This window comes from Oculina patagonica, chromosome 3 (assembly GCF_052425735.1).
Source record: "Oculina patagonica isolate OP01 chromosome 3, crgOcupat, whole genome shotgun sequence".
Lineage (NCBI taxonomy): Eukaryota > Metazoa > Cnidaria > Anthozoa > Scleractinia > Oculinidae > Oculina > Oculina patagonica.
In genome coordinates this window covers 21,100,546-21,124,511 of record NC_135760.1, presented here as the reverse complement: position 1 = coordinate 21,124,511, position 23,966 = coordinate 21,100,546, and the positions used below count along the sequence as shown (strand labels likewise).

The following is a 23,966-nucleotide window of genomic DNA, read 5'->3' as shown; positions in this document are numbered from 1 at the left end:
CAGGCTAAGCTCGGTAAGGAAATAAATGTTCATTTTCTCTTAAACGAGCACGGTGACCCCCATTTTTTAATTCATTAATTTAAATGTCATACGGTTGTCTACAATATATCGCGATTTTAAAAAAAGTTTAAAATTCTACATTGAGATATTTTAATTTTAATGCCGTAAAAAACACGTTTTTAGGTAGTGCCGTTAACGTGCGCTCGAAGCAAAATCTTAAATTTCTTTCCTTATCTTAATTCCTGTACAATAAGAATAGTTTTTAACATAAGATCAAAGTCTATTTTGTTGAAATAGACTAATTCTTTAATGCAAAATGTTTTTTCTGGAAATAATAGCGATCCCCATTTGGATTACTAGGGTTCCTAATATATATCTCGCGGGTCGTATATTTGCTATAATGTCCATCCATTTTACACAAAAACTAGCGCGGTGACCCCCATTTTTTATTTCATTTTTTTAATGCTCATAACATAATTGTAACCTAGACCAAGTTTCAGAATTTTTTTAATACTCCTTCTATTTCAGTGGAATCACCTTAAGTAACTATAGATGCAAAGAAAAAACGAGCGACTTGAGGCAAGTCTAGGATCAGAACTGCGGGTCAGAACTGAAATTCGAGATCAAAACGGGATTATTTAGCAACTGGATATATATATGTAGGGTATAAAAAAAATTGGTTGTAAAAACATAATCATTCAAGAAGCTCGTAATACCCCTTAATTATGATTGTCTTTGATTTAGGGCCGCGTAGCGTAATTTCAAGAAAGCTTATATATACTTTGGTTATATTTTGCATTCAGTTGAAAAGACAACCGGAAAAGTTCAAATCAAATGGTTCTTCTTAGTGCTCAATAGAATCTAAACTTATCTACTTTCATAAGCCGTGATAAAAGTGGCTGTATAATAAACTTGACTAAAAAATGTCGAAACACGGTCAGCCTCCTTCGTAGACGTTCTTCAGACGCAGTCTTTATTGTTTGACGATCCTGGAGAAAGTCTGCGTAAGGAGGCTAACAGTCGTTGAGTTGACGACTCGATGTAAGTCTACTCTTTCACTGGTATTCCATAATCTGGCGGAGGCCCGGTGCCAACCATCGTAACAGGCTGCTGTCCCGGATATAGCTGCTGTCCCGGATATGGCTGTTGACCCGGATAGGCCTGTTGCTGGTTCATTGCGGTCTGCTGCACTACCATGGGATATCCGGCAACTGGCTGTTGCACCACCACCACGCCAGCTTGCTGCAGAAATAAAGACATGATACGTTTATTCTTAGAGAAAAACCCAGGGGAATGACTTCGGGGGGGGGGGGGGGGGAGATTAGGAGCAGAGTGGGCGGGGAGGAAGGAGTCATTTTCGATGAAGATGTGGAGGTACCTTCAAAATTTCTGTAGTCGAGTCCTTTGCTCTCAATCTCCATAAGACGGAATGCTTGTTATTGTTGTTGTTGTTATTGTCAGTACTTGGTTTATGCTAAAACAAATAGCCATCCCATTCTTGGCTTTCACGAGTATACCTTTTACCTTTTAATGTATTAATGAATGTATATAACATCTTAGTTCAACCACATTTGATAACTGTAATGTTGTTTGAGCAAATGCAGCATCGGTCTTCCTAAAAAGCTGCAGAAGGTTCAACTCAAGAAGCCCGTATTTTAATGTCCGCCAGTTATGAATGTAATGTCGATGATTTGTTCCGGGGCGGGGCACTGGGTTTGCCTAAACTTAAGGCGGGGGTACATTTGAATTTGAGTGAAATTTTAGGAGGTTTAAAGAAAAGAAAGGAGAAAGAAAATTGTTTTTGAAACACTGCCAAACAGTTGAAGAGCAGTCCAGGCTGTCAGGGGACTGTTTTGGTGTCCATCTACTAATTTTAAACTTCAAATTCTAATTTTAAAATCACACTAAATCTTCAATATTTCTTATTTCTCCAAATTTTACTACTCCTTTGAGAAAAACTATCTGTCACTGTAGAATTGCGTGACTTACCGCTGGTCCTGCGCAGCAAGTCCCCATACAGCCAATGATTGAACCAGCCAACGTCAAAATTGCAGCAAGGAAGCTCGCGATCATGATACACAAGAATAAACTTGCGATCAACTTGGTGTCATCGCAGGTTGCCACTGTGAGAGGATAAGAAAAATCGAGAAGGATTTATGAGGGATTGTAAAAAGTTAACTAGCTTCTTGAGTGGAAAGTGCACTTATAATAACAGCTCTTATTTCACCGTGTAAACGGCTTCGACGCAAGCATAAGAACGACAACCTAAGCGGTAGTCATCTTCAGAGTTAAGTGAAAAGTTGTTGTCAGTCGATGATGTTATGAGTCTGGTCCGTTGAAGCTGATTGGTCAGTTTTGCCGTTATGTTATTGGCTGTAAGACTTGTGCAAAGTTTGTCAACAGTAATTGGTCAGTCTATTGTCAAATTAAGTCGTTCAGTTTGCGGTCCGTTTGTCGGTTTTGTTTACGTCGTCAAAGAGTCGTTTGTAAGGTGCCGGTAGTTTTTGACATCTGTTGATAGGCGTCTGTTTTAAGTTTGTGCAAATAACAGCTTTCTAGAGTCAGTCGTTGAAAATAGTACTGTAGGTTAAGCATTCAGCAGAGTCCCAGTCGATTTTGTGGTTAGTAAGTCGGTGGTGTTCAGAAATGTGATTGTTGACATCGCCATTTCTCGTCGCTCGTTTGTGTTCAGTCCGGTTAAGGTTTCTACCAGTCTCTCCGATGTAGGAGGCCTGGCAGTCGGAGCATTTGATCTTATAAATCGCTCCCTGTCCTTAGGTTCGCCTCTGTCCTTAACGTTGGTCAGTAAATGTCGTAACATAGTTATAGGTTTGTGAGCTACACAGATATGTAGGGTTGTAGGATCCCAACAGCCCAATATTTTCTTACCGATGAATGGGGCATCTGGGTCTCTTACAAAACCGCAGCTGATAACGCGCCAGACCCACCATGCGAAATAGGCAATGAAAGCTTGGACAATGCTTACGATGAACCACAGAATGCACATCACCAAGTAAAAGATCATCTGTAAATCAGAAAAACATGACAAAAATCGTATCAAGAAATGGTCTATTGTTGTGTTTAAACTTTTCCCATTAAGCACTAAACAATAGTCCTTTTGTTCTTTGTTGCGCTAAGAAAATTTGGTCGAAGCTAACCGGAAAAGCTCGTGACTAATCGGAACATTGTCGGTATGACAATTTAGCTACACTGGGGGAGTAGGTAGCGTCAAATTTGTACTCGTCACATGTCGTCAGGTCAGATTTCCGCGCCTGAAACTAACCAACGCTATGAGATGTGAACGTGAAATTAAACCTCGCACAACTTATTATTCACACTTATAAAGACGCGAACCAACGCTTCAAAATGAGATCGTATTAAACTCTTTATTCATACTTATGAAGATACGAACCGACGCTATGAATATGAACTTTCGCTTTACTTGATTAGGATTAGGCTATTGTGCTTTTCTAGTGCCTATATGGGGATCGGGGTCAATGGTGTTAGCAGGGGCCCATTACCCGGAGCGTGCAACTTCCATGTATTTGTGCAACGGCGTTTTCATAGACCGAATGCATAAATGGCTACCAATTTAAAATTCTTTTGTATGCATTTAAATTAGCCTGACTAACCTCGTTTTTGAGTTGATAATTCGAAAGAATTTTTGCTCTAGAGCGAGGTTAGTCAGGCTAATTTAAATGCATACAAAAGAATTTTAAATTGGCAGCCATTTATGCATTCGGTCTATAAGTAAAGTAATTTTTAGCTAAGTCTTTCCTGCGCGATTGCGAGAATTATTGCTTCCGATGAAGTCAGCTACTACTTCGTGAGAAAATACTGAAATCATCGCTTGAAATGCTGTCAGAACATTCTGAAGAAGATTCGTCGCATGTATCCGCCATGTTAACTTCCAAGGTGGACGAGGTACTGTAGTTACGTATCGACAGTCTGTTACGACAGCGCTTGTGATTGGCTACCCGAAACCAATTCACGGGAAATTCGTATCTAAAAATAACTTAACTTTAGAAAACGCCGTTTGGAAGTTGCACGCTCCGTGTAATGGGCTCCAGACATAAGGCCGGAAGGGGGACATGAGTGCATGCATGTATGTTTTCAACAACATCTGTTTAACTCACCACTGCCTTGTTTCTCTTTATCCATGTCACGATTCCCAAAACAGCAATAACTGCAAACTGCAGGCATAAAGATAAAATAGTAAGCTTACAAACAAAGAAATAACGATATAAAGAGCTAATGTATAACGAACAGTAACGAACATTGCTCCAAAACGGACTAACAAACAGTACGAGCTATCGAAGAGGGTCAGGATGGCGGCGAATTCTCGGGCCGGGTACCAGCAAAAATGTGATCCCGCTTCTCAGCTATTAGTAACTTTTGCAGATCTTATATTAGCAGACTAAGCTATCAGTTAAAAAACCGCGTCATTTCTTATCTGATACAACAATAAATTAGAAATAAAAAATTACGCGAAGAAGAATCAACCATAAGAAGATCTAAGAACCCAGAAAAAATCTGAGCCCCAGATGGGATTCGAACCCACGAAGATCGGATGGTCTAGCTCGCTACTGAGTTAATGGAAACTCGACGGTGAGCAAGGGTCACCGTCGAGTCTTGCCTACCGTCGAGTCGCCAGCCCAGCGGCAAGAGCATCCGATCTTTGTGGGTTCAAATCCCATCTGGGGCTCAGATTTTTTTCGTTTTTTTTATTTTTTTTTATTTTTTTTATTTTTATTTTTTATGGTTGATTCTTCTTTGTGTAATGTATCAGATGAGAAATGACGCGGTTTCTTAACTGGGTTTCCTTGTGATTGATTCTTCTTTGTGTAATTGAATATTTCTTATCTATTTCTAAGCGACAGTAGTTTAAATTCTCACCAATTTGTAGCTATCAGTTCAATGCCATCCACACCCTCAAAGAACGAGGTAGCCAGCTAACGAATTATGAACAGTAACGAACGGTAACGCGGGACCAACGAACTAACGAGCTTACTCTGTTAACGAGCGGTAACGAACAGTAACGAATGACTAACGAACACTGACGACTGACTAACGAACAGTGACGATGCGCGACTGACTAACGAACAGTTACGACTGACTAACGAACAGTGACGACTGACTAACAAACAGCGACGACTGACTAATGAACAGGAACGACTGATTAACGAACAGTAACGACTGACTAACGAGTAGTGACGACTGACTAACGAACAATGACGACTGACTAACGAACAGTAACGAACTAACGAACAAGTACTCGGTGTAACGAACAAGCTGACGCACTAATGAACTAGTAAATGTATAACAAACTAACAGAGGTGTCCAGTAAATGAAATTACAGAGCAAGGAGACAGTCAATCATGTAAAAGTGTTTATTCAGTTTTAGAAACGACTGCATTCAACAGAAAGGAAGTAAGCAGTTAAGAACAGGAAAAAAAATCTTGCGGCCATTTGTCTCAAAATTACCCAATTTGGCGCACACTTTAATTTATTTGTGTTGAAAAATCATTCTTTTAGCTGGCATAAAACCATTTAGAAGCTCCTAATCAAATGAAAGTCGATTCGTGCATCATTAATTTATGGCGCTGTATATCGGACCGAGACCGGCCTCAAGAGTCCTCATGGGCTCGATGAGGATGAGTAAGTGTATATCGGACCGAGTATTAACCATCCTTTCAACCAGAACGCTCTCGGAAAACTACACTTTGTTCTTTCGTCCCAAAGGCATGTTTAGTACTTCTATTAATAAGTTTACTCAGCTAAAGTAAACGGCAAAAGAAAGAAGTCTTAAGTATAATGGTTAGTGATTTACGTGCGGTTGAGATTGTGTTAAGAGAAGTTTCGACGCTATGCAGTGAAATAACATTCGCTTTTTTGATGTTTTGGTTTTCGGTATCTCTAGTACGGAAGGTCGTGGGTTCGAGTCCCATCTGTGAACTCAGAATTTTTTTCTGAGTTCATTCTCTCCACACATCAATCCATTATTATTATTCGGCTGATAATCATACCAAAATGTTACTCATTGTTAAATTTACACATTTTCAACAAAATTTGTCTCAAACGCAGGGATGGAAATATTTGGTCTCGTTGCACGACTCAGTAAACTTGACATGGTTCTGAAAATGTTTGATACGAATATTTAAATTCACTCAAGTTCAAAATTTTTTCTTTAGGCAAGTACACAAGTGACACATATAATTATAAAAGTGACTACTACCCGGTACAAGTTCCGATACCCTCATGTTCCTTCCCGCGGACGTCTACAAACAAACAAGTAGACGAAAAATAGAGAAACAAAATCAAAAAGTTCTGGAACTGCTCTTTGCTAAACCGGTTAAGGCTGCTCGATTAAGGCAGAAACAGCCTTTTGGAGTTAGTTGTAGTATATCAGGAAAAGAATAAATTGTGTAAACTGAATAAATTGTCGGTTGCAAAAATTACTTCACTCACAAGGTACTTTCTTTCGTCTACTGTATTCCAGGCCAAGAGTTCAATGCATTTCGCAGAAAGGCAGTCAACATTTCGAGACATAAAAAGAATGCTAGAATGCTATCTACGAATATAATAAAACTAAAGAAGGGTCAAGAAGGAAACATGTACGTGCCATTTAGAAGAAAAAATTATGGAAATGCGTCATACCAGAACGCGCGTAAAAGTACTCTTTTTTTAGCACTTAGTAAAACTTCGAATGTATTGAAATAACAAGAATTGTCATAAAAATAAAGCGTAAATTACTCTTACACAGTGATTTGTATTATTCTTGAGCTTTTTACAAACTGAAATTAATAAAACGAAATCAACCCTGGTATAAAATCATTGGTAAATTACGAGAATCCTTAATTTTTAGAACATTGTTTTTAAGACTTCGTGGGCAACCTTTGAAAGAGCTGAAACGCAGAATGCCATGAGCTCTTCTGCGTAGCTGACTGCGGGCGCTTTTTGAGGCGAACACAAATGGGAAAGTTTCTGAATGATAGTTGATATAATTTTATACAGCTAGTGGAAGCGGGTGAAATAATCTTCTGAGTGTGCAAACAAGTTAAGTAATTGCCTTTTTTAAAAAAATGAGAAGAACTCAATGAAGATACAGTGCAACTTAACTTCCTCAAAAGCGATGTTAACTGCAGACTGTTTCAAAAGGCATTGCAGTGGATAACAGAGCTCAATAAAGGCTACTTTTTGAGGCGAAACATTTCATTGAAATTAGTTACCAACTTACAGTAGATAACAAGAAACCAAGTACATCACAATTATTTACCCCAAATCCAGGCCACAGGCCAGATCCTTCGGGGCCACCTTTGCTTACGTAGATAAATCCGCATATCAGCTCGATTAGTGAACATATTCCAATCAGAATGCCAATGACTCCGGCTGCCTTCGCCTTGCCTTCTTCGACTTGATCATTCATCGCTGTATAAGCTTAATGTGCCAAAAAACTCAACTGAGCTTTGTGAGGAGGTTTAAACAAGTGATTAATTGAAGGAAGTTTCTGTTCTTTTGTGTCCTACTTATTTTATGCACGTAGTCAAGGCAACTAAGTGGCTTCGAAATTTTTGTCCAATTGACAACCAGTTCACGCTAAGGGTGCGTCTATCTAGTTATGGATGCACACGGAGGTTTGGAAAGCACGAAAGAAATGTAGAGTTAAGGTGGATTTCCACTGTCGCGTTTTTTCCACGCACGTCACGTACGTGAAAATCAAAAATGTACGTAAAAATGAAATTTTACGTACGGGATTACGGGCGTCGACTTTACGTTGTCCAATTTCCATTGCCACGTTTTTTCTACGTATTTACGTACGATACACGCACGTAGCGATCATAAGGGCTTTCGAAAAAGTTGAACTGAGTTCAACTTTTTTCACTGCTGTCTGCGGTTACGCATCGATTTAGCCAATCATACTTTCGAAATTTGTCACATGTCACCACTTGCCATGTGGACGCCATTTTGTTTTAATCGCTGACGACGTTAACATTGGAAGATATTCAGATGTAGAAGCACTTCTCATCGAGGAAGTTCGAAAATTTCTACCAATATTATGGAACTAATTACAGACCCAAATTACAAGAACGCAGTAGTGAAAGAAAGTGCCTGTGTCAGGTCACGTAGGCTGTAAATCGGGAAGCCGGCAAGGCCTACCCAAATTTTTATTCACTTTATGGTGTCTTTCGGAAGTATTTATAAAATGACTCGTCGGGTCATATTCACGCATTTCTTTTAAGGTGGATTCACACTGTCGTGTTTCTTTCCACGCACGTCAACGTACGTGAAAATTATAAACGTACGTAAAAATGAAATTTTAAGCGCGCGATTACGTGCGTCGACTTTACGTTGTTCAATTTCCAATACCACGTTTTTTCTAGGTATTTACGAACATGACACGCACGTAGCGATCATCAGGGTTTTCGAAAAAGTTGAACTGAGTTCAACTTTTTTCACTGGAGAGGAGTGTAACACGATCGCCCCTAAGAACTACTGCGTGGGAGGCTAGCAGTAACGCAGCAATTTAACCAATCATACTTTTGAAATTTTTTCACATGACACCACTTACCATGTGGACGCTATTTTGTTTTAATCGCCGTCGACGTAAACATGAGAAAATATTCAGATGTAGAAGCACTTCTCATCAGGGAAGTTCGAAAATTTCCACCAATATGGATTTCCACTCTCACGTAAATATTTACGTACGTAAAACGTGCGTTAAAAAAACGTACGTTGACAAATTTCCACTGTCGCGTAAAAAGTAATAAAAAGCGTTTCCTTTTTACGTGCGTTAAACGTACGTACTGATGCCCGCCATCCTGAATTTTTGCGCCAAAAAGCAGGGAGATTGCGGGTAATTTAATTCAGTTTGCCTGTCGCCAAAGTAATGGAGCACGCTGACAAACGTTTCCTTGTCCTTTCAGTTTTTACCTACGGCAAAGACGTAATAGACTCGTAAGGTTTCGTAAGGGAAGACGAAAATACCGCAAGAGATATTGAGTAAGGTCGTTAAACCGTTATCAAGTGAAGACCACATCCTAGTAAATGAAATGCGTGAATATGACCACGAGTCATTTTATAAATACTTCCAAAAGATTCCGAAGGACCATAAAGATTTGAGTAGGCCTTCCCGGCTTCCCGGTGTTTTCTTTTACTACTGCGTTCTTGCAATTTGGTTCGTAGTCAGTTCCATATTGCTTGAAATTTTCGAACTTCCTTGGTGCTTCTACTTCTGAATATCTCATGTTTACATCGACAGCGATTTAAAACAAAACGGCGTCCACATGGTAAGTGGTATCATGTGACAAAATCCAAAAGTATGATTGGTTAAATTGCTGCGTAACCGCAGACAACCGCGAACACAGTAGTGAAAGAAAACGCCTGACGTCAGGTCACGTAGGCTGTGAACTGGGAATCCGGGAAGGTCCCCTAAAATCTTTTTTTACTTTAAAGTGGTGTCTTTTGAAAGTATTTATAAAATGACGCGTGGTCATATTCACGCATTTCTTTTACTAGCGTGTGGTATAAAGTGTTTTCATGGCAGCCATGTTGAAAGAGTGAAACAATAAAATATGTTTGCATAAACTGAAAATGTTAATGAGCTGAGTTAACCCTCGGACGTACAAGGGGGGGGGGGGGGTGGGGGGTGGATGGATAAGGTGGGTAAGGTTTTTTCCCAATTTTGAAAAAAGAATTTACCCTACAATGCTGAAACTTTCGGTAGCTGTTCATTCATCCTTTGCGAAAATTTTGATATGTCAACCATGTGTCCATGGTATATGACGTTGCCATGGCAACGTCACAAATACAAGCAGGTCTTGCCAAAAATCGTCATTTTAAACATTTTTCTTGATTTTTTCCAGTTTTTTAAAACAGAAGTGTAAGATTTGTTTATTTTTTACATTCCATAAGCATTCTAGCTTGATTTTGCATCAATTTCCGTTATTTTGTAACTTTCTAAGAAAATGTTGAAATCCAAGATGGCGGATCCAAGATGGCGGCTCTTATGACGTCACGTGACGTCATATGACGTCACAGCCAATAAAAGTTATGTCATCTTGTAGAGTAAGCTAAGGGCTTTCTTCTCAGAGCAAAATAATTTCCCCACGCCTTAATATAACGAAAACTCCGGGGAGGGGTTCCATCCACCCCCCCCCCCCCCTTGTACGATGGTAGGGGTATGAGTTTGCCTGTACGTCCGAGGGTTAATCTCAGTCTTCCCAAGTTCAGTCTTAACTAAATGAAGAATTCGAACATTGTTGCTAAAATCTGGAACTCTATTCAACCCTATTTAAGGAAGGAAAACCTCACAAAGTTTGTAAATTTTATTCGGAATAATGATGGTGTTTTTTGTAAGGCAAGCGTCTTTGTTGTAGGCCACGTTATCAACATTATCAACCAATTATCAGGGTCGTAACGAGGTATGTACGATCAGGGATTTGTTGAGTGGGAGCCGATGTAAGATACTCCGGGATCAGAGCCACAGGATCACGGGTCAGGTCTGAAATTCGGGATCAAAACGGGATGATTTATCATTTAACGGGATTGAGGATAAAAAATAAAGTGGTTGTCAAAACATAATTATTGAAGGAGCTCGTTATACCCCTGAATTATGATTGTCTGTGATTTAGGACCGCGTAGCATAATTTTGTGAAATGGGCATGATTTGCTTATCGTCGTGTCAAAATAACGCATCGTGGGTAAACTAACTTGGTGATCGTTTACAATAAAACTAGCCAATTGGAAAATCTAAACTGTGACCGCATCCGATTAATAGAGGTCAAATTTGCAGTATTAGGGAAATTGTCAAAACTATTGTACTCAGTCAGACCCACCACTCTGCAAAACGACAGTTGGTCTCTTCATGAACCCCTCCCCCCTTCCCCACCTTAAACTCCTCGTGCCATTTCTTCAGCAATGCAAGCTTCACGTCCACCTAATATAAAAGTCAACTCAAATTTTAAGGCCAATAAATTTTTTCCATGTGACTTATCAGACAGGTGGTAGTCCCTACCCCTACACAAGGTGGGTCCTCATCGGGTATTCTTGTTATGGCCACTACACTAAGTTCGGGTAGCGATTTCCGGGAATTTGTTAAGTGACCGTCTAAAAGAGGGCCGCTTTTTTGAGGTTTGACTGTACACGAACATCTAAGCTTATATATACCTTGGTTATGTTTTGCATTGAGTTTAATAGACCATAGAAAAATATACTTTAAATCTTCAGCTACTTACTGCGTGCTGATGTACGTACAAGTTTAAACCAAATGGTTCTTCTTAATACTAAATAGAAACTTAACTTCTCTTCTTTCATTAGCCGAGATAAAGGTGGCTGTATGATAAACCTAACTTAAAAAAGTTCAAAGCATGGTTAGCCTCCATTACAGACGTTCGTTGGGATATTGCGTGACGATACCGGAGAAAATCTGCGCAAGGAGGCAACGACTCGATAACAGTCTAGTCTTTCACTGGTATTCCATAATCTGCTGGAGGCACAGGCTGTTGTCCAGGATAGGCCTGTTGACCCGGATAGGCCTGTTGCTGGGTCACTGAGGTCTGCTGCATCACCATGGGATATGCAGCTGGCTGTTGCACTACCACCATGTTACCTTGCTGCAGGAATGAAGTCATGATAAGGTTACAGGTCTTGGAAAATCCCAGGGGAATGACTGCGAGGGGGTGGGAGGATGAAGAGCAGGGTGGGAGAGGAAGAAGAAGTCATTTTTGATGAGGATGGATGTGGAAAAAATGTGTAGGTACTTTCAAAATTTCTGCAGTCCTTTACTCTCAATCTCAATTATACGGAATGCTTGTTGTTGTTGGTGTTGTTGTTGTAAGTAAGTGGGTTATGCTAAAACAAATAGCCATCTCATTCTTGGCTTCTACGACGTTCAAAGTTTGTGATCACGTGGTGTGTAGGCCCGAGTGGTGATAGAAACAAAAGCGTGACGCTGTCACAGTAGAATTGCGTGACTTACCACTGATCTTGCACAGCAAGTCCCCATACAGCCAATGATGGAACCAGCCAGCGTAAAAATGGCAGCAAGGGCGCTCACGACCATAATGGCGAAGAATAAAGTTGTAATCAACCTGATGTCATCGCAATCTTGCACTGTGAAGACTGAATTAGAAAAAAATCGAGAAGGATTTGAGGGACTGTTAATAATTAATGAGATTCTAGACAGGACAATGCATCTATATTTTCTTTTATCGTAAGATGAAAACAAGTACAGTTGAACCTCTCTAATACGGACACCGAAGGGACAGAGGAAAGTGTCCTTATCATAGAGGTCACCACGATGACGCCACTTTTATGACTCCTCAGACAATTTGAAGTACAGTCAACTCTCTCTAAGACGGACACCTTTGGGACCGGCCGCAACTGTCCGTCTTAGAGAGGTGTCCGTCTTGTAAAGAGTCGAGGAAACATGACACCAGTACTATTTTGAGATAATAAAGCTAAACCTATGCACAATGAATACACGTCTGTTTTGAGTTTGTTTAAAGTCGCTTTCAGGCTTTAACAAAACCTACAAACTGGGCCATCAATAATATCAGAAAATTGACTCGTTATTTCATTACAATCGATAATTCACTGCTTCACGTAAGCAGGGAAGCTTCATTATTTTTGGTTAGTAAGCTTAGTAAACGCGTATCCTTAGGGCACTGACTAACTTTGCTCTAGCAATATGAAGTGTGGAAGTATTTTCACTAAAACCCCTCAAAATCACACAATAACAGACAATCAACAATAGGTAAGTGATCTTTATTTATTTGGCTTACAGTTTATTGTAATTTAGGAACGAAAGATCTCAAATTCGTCAATTTATGAAGCATATTTTTCGATCGCTTGAGTCGAACCGACAACGACCGTTGCAAATAATTAACGAGAGAGCCTGGGCCGCCTGTGGAGAAACGGCAGGGACCATCACCAAGTGTCCGTCTTATAGAGGTGTCAGTCTTATAGAGGTGTCCGTTAAGAGGGAGTTGACTGTATTCAGTAACTCAAAACATGTCCACACTCGTCTTTCAACTACATCTAAATTGATAGAGGGTCTCATTGGAGTGGTGGCTTTTACGGTTAACGGTTAGTTCATTTTCATTACGATTAACAGAAGTTAAAAATTAATTTTCATTCTTTTTACAAGTTATAAATTAATTCCATTATTAAAAAAACGTATTTAAGGTCTTAGGACAATTTTGCGACGATAAAGTGATGTAGTCTGTTTTATTTTTAATTACTGGCCGATTTCTAACGGTTAACTTATTTTACGGCTAACGGTTTAAATTTTCCAATTTTTACGCCAGACGGCTAAATTTTTGGCCGTTCTACGCCTAACAGTTAACCCCATTGAGCTAAGACCCTCTTGATAGTTATATCACAGTGTCAGTAGTAAAGATGTTTAGCGGTTTATATGAATTTGCTCCCTGAGGCCGAGATTTAGTGTCCGTTGTCCGTATTAGAGAGGGTCCGTATTAACCTTCCTTTTTCTCTTTTCTCTCTTCCTTCTTTTGCCTTTTTGGGTTTTTTTTTATAAAAAAAACAAAACGCCAAGCGCGTTTAGGAGTGAAAGGGTTAAAGAGGGTTTTTTTTTTTCAAAGAAAATATGTGACAATTTTGTCGGGACATCGGAAATTGTCCGCAATGGAGAGATAGGTTCGACTGTACAGCGAAATCCCAAATTCCTGAATCTTCCTGGTAAAATTGCAGTATTCGAGTGAGAGAACGGAAACGACTTTCTGCTCGAGATATCGTGAAGTAAGAAAAATCGAGGATACGAGGAATTGGCTTTTTATGAAGCCCTTTCCGATTATGCTGGTAAAACTGGCATTTTATGCTCTAATGCTCGTTTTTAGCCCAAAAAGCGCTCGAATTATGCTCCTTTGAAATGGAAAATGCTCTTGTTTTATTTTGAAGGAATACATACAAATTTAAGCATTACGTGTGTTTTACGCTAACTGAATACAGTGAAACCTCGATTTAACGAACAGCCAAGGGACTGGGGAAATTTGTTCGTTATATCGAGGGTTCGTTATATCGAAAACCTCGATATAACGAATTTGCGGAAAAACAACCAAAATCTTCGTTATATCGAGGTATAGTTAATAATTGTTTTTAACGCTGTGACGTTGCACTACCCAGTATTTAATGATCTGAACTGTCTGAGCGCCTGTCAAAAATTACATTTGTGCTTTAACGTTTAATTTCCACGTTGGTATGGGCATATGTCTTTGAAGTTGTTTTCCTGTTAGGATTAAAGTATTTTCATCCTTGTTGGTCTGTTTTACATTCATGTTTTGTCGCGTGTTAACTAAAATTCGTTATATCGAGGTACATTTTACTTTTGGGCTCCCGGATTGTGTTCGTTAAAACGAGGATTTCGTTATATCGAGGTTCGTTATATCGAGGTACTGCTCCATACATTTTACTGTAACTTTGGCCGGGCTGTTTTTTTTTTTTTTTTTTTTTTCCCAAAAAAAAAAAAAAAAAAAAAAAAAAAAAAAAAAAAAAAAAAAAAAAAATTTTATAAAAAAAAAAAAAATATATTTTTTTTTTTTTTTTTTTTTTTAAAAAAAAAAAAAAAAAAAAAAAAAAAAAAAAAAAAAATTTCCGGGCTGAAGAAAATCGTTCGTTATACCGAGGTCTTCGTTATATAGAGGTTTGTTAAATCGAGGTTCCACTGTAAGTAAAAAACATCTTTATCTATATAATACTTGTTTATACTTTTCTTATTTTTGTCTGATATTTCGTGACGATGGCGTGGCTGACGTAATCTTGTTCTGATTTATAGTAAGGACTGGGTACAACCTCTGAAAAATTAACCGCTGACCGGCTAGGCTTCTTCCAAATCACAACCATAATCCAGGCTGTAATGGAGAGACAGCATTTATGTGGAAAGCTTGGAGAATTGAAATTTCCTAAAGGTATTTAGAAGTGTTAGAACACCAAAAACAAGCAACGTGATGCTTTTGACAACAAACATTTAGATAAAATTGGCGGAAAATGCTAAATTGTGCTAGCAATACTTTTCTGAGAAAAAAGTGCCAAAAAATGCTCGTTAAGCTAAATTATACCGGAAGAAATGCTAGCATAATCGGGAAGGGCCTACTTTCTATGTAAGCTTTACATGAGTGTCCCAACGGTCCTCAATTTCCTTACCGAAAATAGAGCCATCTCGGGCTCCAAAAAAAACAGCTGAACACGCGCCAGAACCACCAAGCCCAGAAGGCAACGACTACTTGGCCAATGCTTACGAGGAACCACAGAATGCACATCACCAAGTAAAAGATCATCTGTAAATCAGAAAATCATGGCAAAAATTAGGATTTTGTGCATATGGGGGTGGGGGGGGGGGGTGTAAGGATCACTGGTGACTATATGTTCTACTTACCGCTATTTTGATTCTCTTTATCCATGTCAAGATTCCCAGGGGGTCTTCCCAAAGCGGCAGTAACCGTTAGCTGCAGGCATAAAGATGTAGAGAAAACTGATATTAAGCTAAAGAACAAAAGAAATAACGAAATTAAGGACTAAGAGCCAACATATAACGAACAGTAAAGAACTAACGAGGTAGCGAGCTGACAAACGGTAGACCACGAACAACAACGAAGTCTAGGCAACGAACTATCCGGAACAGTGAACGGTTTAACAAACAACACAAACTATCGAAGGATGTGGGTGCTGAAATCTTGCTACGAACAGTAACGACTGAGTAACGAATAGTGACGATTGAGTAACGAACAGAAACGACTAAGTAACGAATAGTAACGACTAAGTAACGAACAGTAACGATTGAGTAACGAACAGTAACGACTGAGTAACGAATAGTGACGATTGAGTAACGAACAGAAACGACTGAGTAAAGAATAGTGACGACTAAGTAACGAACAGTAACGATTGAGTAACGAACAGTAACGACTGAGTAACGAATAGTGACGATTGAGTAACGAACAGAAACGACTGAGTAAAGAATAGTGACGACTAAGTAACGAACAGTAACGATTGAGTAACGAACAGTAACGACTGAGTAACGAACAGTAACGATTGAGTAACGAACAGTAACGACTGAGTAACGAATAGTGACGATTGATCATGAGTAACAAACAGTAACGACTGAGTAACGAATAGTGATGACTGAGTAACGACTGAGTAACGACTGACTTGCGAAAAGTGTCGAAGTTATAAACTAACGAACTCACTATATATAACGAACAAGGTGACGTATTAATCGCACTGATATAATGAACATGTAAATATCTAACGCTTTTAAATTGTCCAACAAATGAAACAACAGAGCAGTGAGACAGTCAATCGATAGAATATCGTAAACGTGTTTATTCAGTTTTATATAAGACCGCATTTCACGGAAAGGAAGTAAGCACTTAAGAACAGGAAAAACCTTGCTGCCAATTTTATCAAAATTACCCAATCTGCACACAATGAGTCACGTGTTAAAAAAATTCATCTGGAATAAAACTGGAATTACAATAATTAACTAAGCCTTTTTAAAAAACCATTTAGAAGCTCCTAATCAAATGAAGGTCGATTTAAGATAAGCTTTTCATGAATCAATAATTTATGGCGCTGTATATCGGACCGACTATTAGCCATCCTTTCAACCATAACCGTCGGAAAACTACACTTTGTTCTTTCGACCCAAAGGCATATTAATTACAGTACTTCTTTTTATACTGGTTTACTCAGCCAAAGTATACAGCAAAAGAAAGATGTCTCAATGATTAATGACTTACGTCAGTGCAATAACATCCGCTGTTTTGATGGTTTGTTTAGCTGTGTGTTGTTGCTAATAATTATCAGTGAATTATATCCGAGTGTTACTCATATGTTTAATTTCCATATTTTCAACAAAATTTGTCTCGCGGGGATGGAAATATCTCGTACCGCTTCATGACTTAGTGAATAATAATTATGGCCTTCCAACAAGTTGACATAGTTTTCAGAATTTTTAGTACAAACATTTAAACTCAGCCAAGTTTAATTTAATATTTTTCTTAAAGGCTAGTACACACGAAACACATATACATGTATACTTCAGTGAGTATTGCCCGTTACAAGTCCTTCTCGCAGACGACTATTAACAAACAAATTAACAGATAACAATTGCAAACAAACAACCAGACGAGAAATAGGGAAACAAAATTGAAAAATTCTTGAACAGGTTTCACTGTGTTTTTCGGCCAAACAGTTCAGGCTGCTCGACTGAGCTGGCAGAAACAGCTTTAGGAGTTTCAGGAACAATACTTTAAGTTATAGTACATCTCAGGAATAGAATAAACTAGAAAACCTAAAAGTAACCTTAGCCAAATTTGGAGTAAATCGATAGGGAAATTGTATTAAAGGCCCTGAGTGACGCACGGAGAGGGTTGAAACAACAGAACTCGCTTACAAGCTAAGTAACTCACATCAAATCATAAATCGGCAACACTCTATGCATGAATAACTTTTGAATGCGAAAAAAAGATATACATTCCAGCAAGTAAAAAGAACATCGCGCTTTACAAAATCAGAGCAACTTGTATTTGAATTTTGTTTCGACAGAAGAAGAAATAAACGGATGGGACATAAATCTATTCCTTTAAAATTTCAACCTTAATCAACTGTAGTCCTCAAGTGCTTGCAATACTTTATTGGCAATTTTTCTACCACAATAAAGTCTTATTAGTTTTTACTGCCTTTAGTCATAATAAATTGTCGGATGAGAAAATCAACGTTCACCCGAAAACAAGGTATATTTCTTCGTCTATTCCAGGATGAGAGTCAATTTTATTTGGCAAAACTTGACAGTCAACATTTCGAGACATTTAAAGCTGGGACGTTTATTATAAAATTAACCCGAAAATGAACAATAAAACTTTTGCTAATATAAAAAAACTGGAATTCGTAATACTAAATCAGTCCATCAGCAGAACATTTCACAAGAATGCTAACTATGAATGTCATAAAACTAACGAAAGTAAAAATACTTGCTGTTTAGAACAAAAAATGTCTTAATGCGTCATAAGTTAATCATTAACGAAGCTATCTATTCACCCAGAACACGCGTAAAAGTACACTTTGCTTTCAAACTCAGGAGCAGTCTCGGTTCAAAGCGTCTCTCTGATTGGCTGATCCACGAGAACAATAGAAAATTATTTAATAAAATAAATACTTTATATGTTTTGTGGTGATTTCTTTCACCGTTAGTAGTTCCTCTAATTTACATCCCATCTAAGGAACATTTCTGGCTTATCATAGGTATTTATAATAGCAACGGCAAACATGGGAAAGCATGGATAAGCACGGCTATGACCGGAACCGGCCATTTCCGGTCGTACAGACGGTACCGGCCGTACCGACTGTACCGACTGTACCGACTGTACCGACTGTACCGACTGTACCGACTGTACCGACTGTACCGACTGTACCGACTGTACCGGCCGTACCGACTGTACCGACTGTACCGACTGTACCGACTGTACCGACTGTACCGACTGTACCGACTGTACCGACTGTACCGACCTTACCGGCCGTACCGGCCGTACCGGCTGTACCGGCTGTACCGGCCGTACTGGCTGTACCGGCTGTACCGAGTGTACCGGCTGTACCGATTGTACCGGGTGTACCGAGTGTACCGGGTGTACCGAGTGTACCGGGTGTACCGGCTGTACCGGCTGTACCGAGTGTACCGAGTGTACCGAGTGTACCGAGTGTACCGAGTGTACCGAGTGTACCGAGTGTACCGAGTGTACCGGCTGTACCGATTGTACCGGGTGTACCGAGTGTACCGGGTGTACCGAGTGTACCGGCTGTACCGAGTGTACCGGCTGTACCGAGTGTACCGAGTGTACCGAGTGTACCGAGCGTACCGGGTGTACCGGCCGTACCGAGTGTACCGGGTGTACCGAGTGTACCGGCTGTACCGAGTGTACCGAGTGTACCGGCTGTACCGAGTGTACCGAGCGTACCGGGTGTACCGGCCGTACCGAGTGTACCGGGTGTACCGAGTGTACCGGCTGTACCGAGTGTACCGAGTGTACCGAGTGTACCGGCTGTACCGAGTGTACCGGGTGTACCGAGTGTACCGGCTGTACCGAGTGTACCGAGCGTACCGAGTGTACCGGCCGTACCGAGTGTACCGGGTGTACCGAGTGTACCGGCTGTACCGAGTGTACCGAGTGTACCGGCTGTACCGAGTGTACCGAGCGTACCGGGTGTACCGGCCGTACCGAGTGTACCGGGTGTACCGAGTGTACCGGCTGTACCGAGTGTACCGGCTGTACCGAGTGTACCGGCTGTACCGAGTGTACCGGCTGTACCGAGTGTACCGAGTGTACCGGCTGTACCGAGTGTACCGGCTGTACCGATTGTACCGGGTGTACCGAGTGTACCGGGTGTACCGAGTGTACCGGGTGTACCGAGTGTACCGGCTGTACCGAGTGTACCGGCTGTACCGAGTGTACCGAGTGTACCGAGTGTACCGAGCGTACCAAGTGTTCCGAGTGTTCCGAGTGTACCGGGTGTACCGAGTGTATCGGGTGTACCGAGTGTATCGGGTGTACCGGACCGTAGAACGTTGAGAGTAAGAAGGAGCCGGTATCACAAAAGTTTGTAATGAGATGTACTATAATTATCGTACAGTAATTCTGGTTCACAAAGTTCTCAAGCTTTACGCAAAAGCTCGCGGTGATTCTGTGTCATTCTGTAAAACGTCAAACCTGATTTTTGATGTTTGGTGTTGTTTGAAAATATTTATTTCAACAAGAAAGTAGGACAGAAGTTGGCAATAGATTGAAAATAATTCAGGTGCATAAGTCTGACGGACTTCCCCTTATTCCATCTTTCGGCGTGACAGTATTTCGTGGGAATTTATTTTCTCTATTTGGAGAAAAGTATGTTAAAACATTAAAAAATATATGTCCAATAATGTTTTAGTTTTATTGGAGACATATGCGGCTTTCACAAACGACTTTGGGAAATACTTTGTGATTTTAACGATCCGAAGTCGGCTTGACACGGATCCTGCTTTTTCACATGTAGAAAATGACACTTATTGCGCTGCTGTTGCTGACCATCGTTTGCTGGATTTACGCTGCTGTCTTGTCATGATGTTAAATACTAGCAATCAACTGAAATACTCTTTACATAGATTGCAACCGAATGACCCGGTTTTGTGGACTTTTTAAATTACCTCCTCAGGATCGTACCGTTACTGATGTTCGAGACAAGGAGTTGTATATAAACTATAAATTTAATTTTCTAGTAATTTCTTCGTGCAACCAGTGTGCGCGCTTATTTGTGCAATGTACCTTATTAGAGGGTCTCAATGGGGTTAACCGTTAGCCGTAAAACGGCCAAAAATTTAGCCGTTAGGCGTAAAAAATGGAAAATTTTAACCGTTAGCCGTAAAATGTGTTAACCGTAAAAATCGGTTAGTGATTATAAATAACCTAAACTAGTTCACTTCATCGTCCCAAAAATGGTCCAAAGACCTAAAATACGTTTTTCAATAATGGAAATTGATTTTTAACTATTAAAAACAATGAAAATTAACTTTTAACTTCTGTTAACCGTAATGGAAATAAATTAACCGTTAGCCGTAAAGAGGCCGAAATCTTAACCGTTAACCGTAAAAGCCCCCACCCCATTGAGACCCTCTTATTACATATAATTTTCGCGACACTTTTCCTTTTATTTCGCGAATTTCGATATTCCAAAAAATCGCGAAATAAAAGTGACGCGAACAATAAGTGTCGCGAATATGACATGCCGCGAAAAGTGACTCACATTATATCAACAATAAAAAAAATAAGTTTAGTACCACTTAAGGAAGGAAGGAAGGATCAGTTTTGAGTGTAAATGAATGTTGTCGTCAATTGGCTCAAGAACAATAACTCATGCACATACAAACATGGCCTACTTGTAGACATTGTAAGAAGTGCTCTGTTGTCTGTCGGTGATGCATGTGTTTGTTTCCAAATCAGAAGTTTCCCAAACTTTAAGAGATCTTAAGACAATTCGGTTGTAATTCGCTCGGTGAGTTTTCGTTTTCTTCGTCCACGTTGTAAGCTCTGAAAAATATCAATCTTTTCGGTAGTTTCTTTGCGAATGTGAGAGTACACGTTTTGTTTTAGCAGGTTTAGTTGGAAATTTGAATTTGCCGGCTATCGAAAAACTACACGGCTTGGACCATTTTCATGGAAGTGGTCCGTATGGCAAAATCCCGACCAAGAAAGAACCAATCTTAACGCTCGGATTTGTCTAAGACTGGCTTTGCCATATAATAGTAGTAAATATAGTGGTAATAGTGGTGAAGGGGATGTGCATGACGTGTAATTTTAAAAAATAAATTACTCACCCGAGGAAATTACACACACACACACACACGACACACACAGGAATCACGAAGTAAACGATTGGACGCAATAAGTTGTGTAAAAGACGCGTTCTCTCTGCTTTATTAATCCTTTTTGGGTTTGTGTTTGTTGTGAACTCAACGGCAAATTTCGGTGAACATGCATCGCTTAAATCGTAGTACAGGTATGAAAATCGGCATCTAAGCCGGTACGCTCGGTGCGCTGGGTACACCCGGTACGCCTGGTACGCCCGGTACACTTGGTACACCCGGTACACTCGGTACGCCCGGTACACTCGGTACACTCGGTACACCCGGTACGCCCGGTACAATCGGTACGCCCGGTACGCTCGGTACACCCGGCCGTACCGACTGTACCGGCCATACCGACTGTACTGGGTGTACCGAGTGTACCGGGCGTACCGACTATACCGGCCGTACCGACTGTACCGGGTGTACCATAAACAACGCGATATAACTCAAACAGTTCCAACACAATAACAAAGCTTACAAAACTGACAATCTCAACAAAAATAACGTAAAAAACGATGCATCTTGTCGAACAGACGAACATAGCCAAATGACACCAACCGTTTCGCCGACCAACTTTGGCTTCACAACCAAAGCTCGCGTGTGATTGGTCCGGTACGTCTCGGTACAGAATTTATAAAATCAGCCAAAATCAGCCAATCAGAGAGCCGCTTTGAATCGGTGCAGGACAACTGAAACTCAGTAAAATTTCGAACGAATCTAAATAGCATAACACAGTAATTTGTGTGATTCTTTGGCTTTGAAGTTAATAAAACGAAATCGTCCCTGGTATAAAATCACTGATAAATTACAAAAATCCTCAGTTAACAACACTAGTACTGTTTTACAAGAAAGTAGAATTTCTTTAAGACAGAATGTGTCTTTGATCATGTTTCGTAGAATGTCTTCCCCATAATTCAAAAACGCGAGACTAGTTTAAATATCGGCGAGAATAGCGTATTTAAAACTTCTTCGTGGGCAACCTTTCAAAAAGCTGGAAAGCAGAATGCTTTGCTGTTAGTGAGCTTTTCCACTTAACTAATGGCGGGCGCTTTGAGGCGAACACAAATAGGAAAATTTCTGAATAACATTGATAAATAACATTTTATACAACGGAAGCGGGTAAAATAGCCTCCTGATTGTATAAACAAGTTAAGTAATTGCCTTTTTCAAAAAAGAAGAACTCAATAAAGAAGCAAGAGTGGCAGTTACATTTTACCTTCCTTAACAGTATCGACATCTTTGGCGAAGTTTACAAACTGTTTCAGAAGGGGTTTTAAAAGTGGATAACAGACATAAATAAGGACCGCCGTTAATTTTGAGGCGAAACCTCTGAAATTAGTAACGAAAGTTACACTAGATTACAAGAAACCTAGTACAGAAGAATCTCGATTCCTCGAACCCTCTCGAAACTCCCGTTCTAGTCTCGAACCAATTTAGTTTCACTTGGATAGTACTTCTCTGTAATTTTACTCCCGACTTCTCAAGCGTCCCGATTTCTCGAAGCAATTTTTGTTTCTCCTGGAGGTTCGAGAATTCGGGATTCTACTGTTCAGTAGATATCAACAGTTATTTACCCCAAATCCAGACCAAAGGCCGGAACCTTCGGGGGCACCTTTGCTGAGGAGGATTAATCCACATATCACTTCGATTATTGCACATACTCCAATCAGAATGCCAACTACTCCGGCCGCCTTCGCCTTGCCTTCTTCGACTTGATCAGTCATTGCTGTATAACCTCAATCAGGACGTAAGAAAAAATAAGGCGCTTAATTTGCCCACCAACTCGACTCGGCTTTGCGAGAGGGTTCATACAAGTGATTAATTGAAGGAAGTTTTTTTTCTTTTGTGCCCTACACATTTTATGTACGCGCACGTAGCCTAGGCAACTAATATGACTTCGCATTTTTTTTAAATTCAATCATTTTTTAAAATTAAAACATATATTCTCGACACCTTTCCTACGTCACATTTTTTGTCCAATTAAGAATTGGTTCATGCAAAGGGTAGTCTATCTACAGGGTTAAAATAATTTTCGGTCAGTTGCCGGTCATGTTGCGTGGCCAAACAGATTTTAGCTCGGTCATGTGTCGTTTCAGACCGGTCAAAATATTGAAAAAAGCACTTTTAAACTACCACTCTTTTCTGCTGTTAGCTAGATCGTCTTCGTTTCGATCTTAGTTTGCGTGGTATGAAAGCCCCCGCTATTTCTTCACTGTTTTGGCTGCAATTTTTTATGAATAAATCGCTTCTTAATGCCCTTGTAAGTTGAGAAAAGATACTAACAGAGAAAAGATACTAAGGCGCTTAATGTGCCAAACAATTCAACTGAGCTTTGTGAGGGGGTTTGAAGCGTTCAATTGAAGGAAGTTTCTGTTCTTTTGTTCCTACTCACTTTATTTTTTTTTCAAGGCAACTAATTGGCTTCGCAGTTTTTGTCCAATTTAGAACTAGTTCATGGTAAGGGTGCGTCTATCTAGTTATGGATGCACACGGGGGTTTGGAGAGCACGAAAGTGTAAAGTTACTCGATATGTGGCCGAGAGCATCTCTATCTTCTCGAGTGCTCCTCAAACTCTCAAGTA

The 23,966-nt window shown here is 40.0% G+C and overlaps 2 protein-coding genes across 2 annotated transcripts; both read right to left on the bottom strand.

Moving 5' to 3' along the window:
* Nucleotides 1-978: 978 nt before the first annotated feature.
* LOC144645453 (uncharacterized) lies at nucleotides 979-23,734 on the bottom strand. The gene is made up of 6 exons (XM_078505033.1): nucleotides 23,665-23,734; nucleotides 7,277-7,454; nucleotides 4,137-4,193; nucleotides 2,890-3,025; nucleotides 1,990-2,123; nucleotides 979-1,242 (listed from the first exon to the last, which is right to left on the bottom strand). Exons 2-6 carry the CDS (start codon nucleotides 7,424-7,426, stop codon nucleotides 1,048-1,050), a joined length of 672 nt encoding a protein of 223 aa, XP_078361159.1. The 5' UTR covers nucleotides 7,427-7,454; nucleotides 23,665-23,734; the 3' UTR covers nucleotides 979-1,047.
* LOC144645486 (uncharacterized) lies at nucleotides 11,984-23,164 on the bottom strand. Its single transcript, XM_078505079.1, has 4 exons — nucleotides 22,960-23,164; nucleotides 15,392-15,461; nucleotides 15,160-15,293; nucleotides 11,984-12,120 (listed from the first exon to the last, which is right to left on the bottom strand). Exons 1-4 carry the CDS (start codon nucleotides 23,107-23,109, stop codon nucleotides 12,085-12,087), a joined length of 390 nt encoding a protein of 129 aa, XP_078361205.1. The 5' UTR covers nucleotides 23,110-23,164; the 3' UTR covers nucleotides 11,984-12,084.
* Nucleotides 23,735-23,966: the final 232 nt, after the last annotated feature.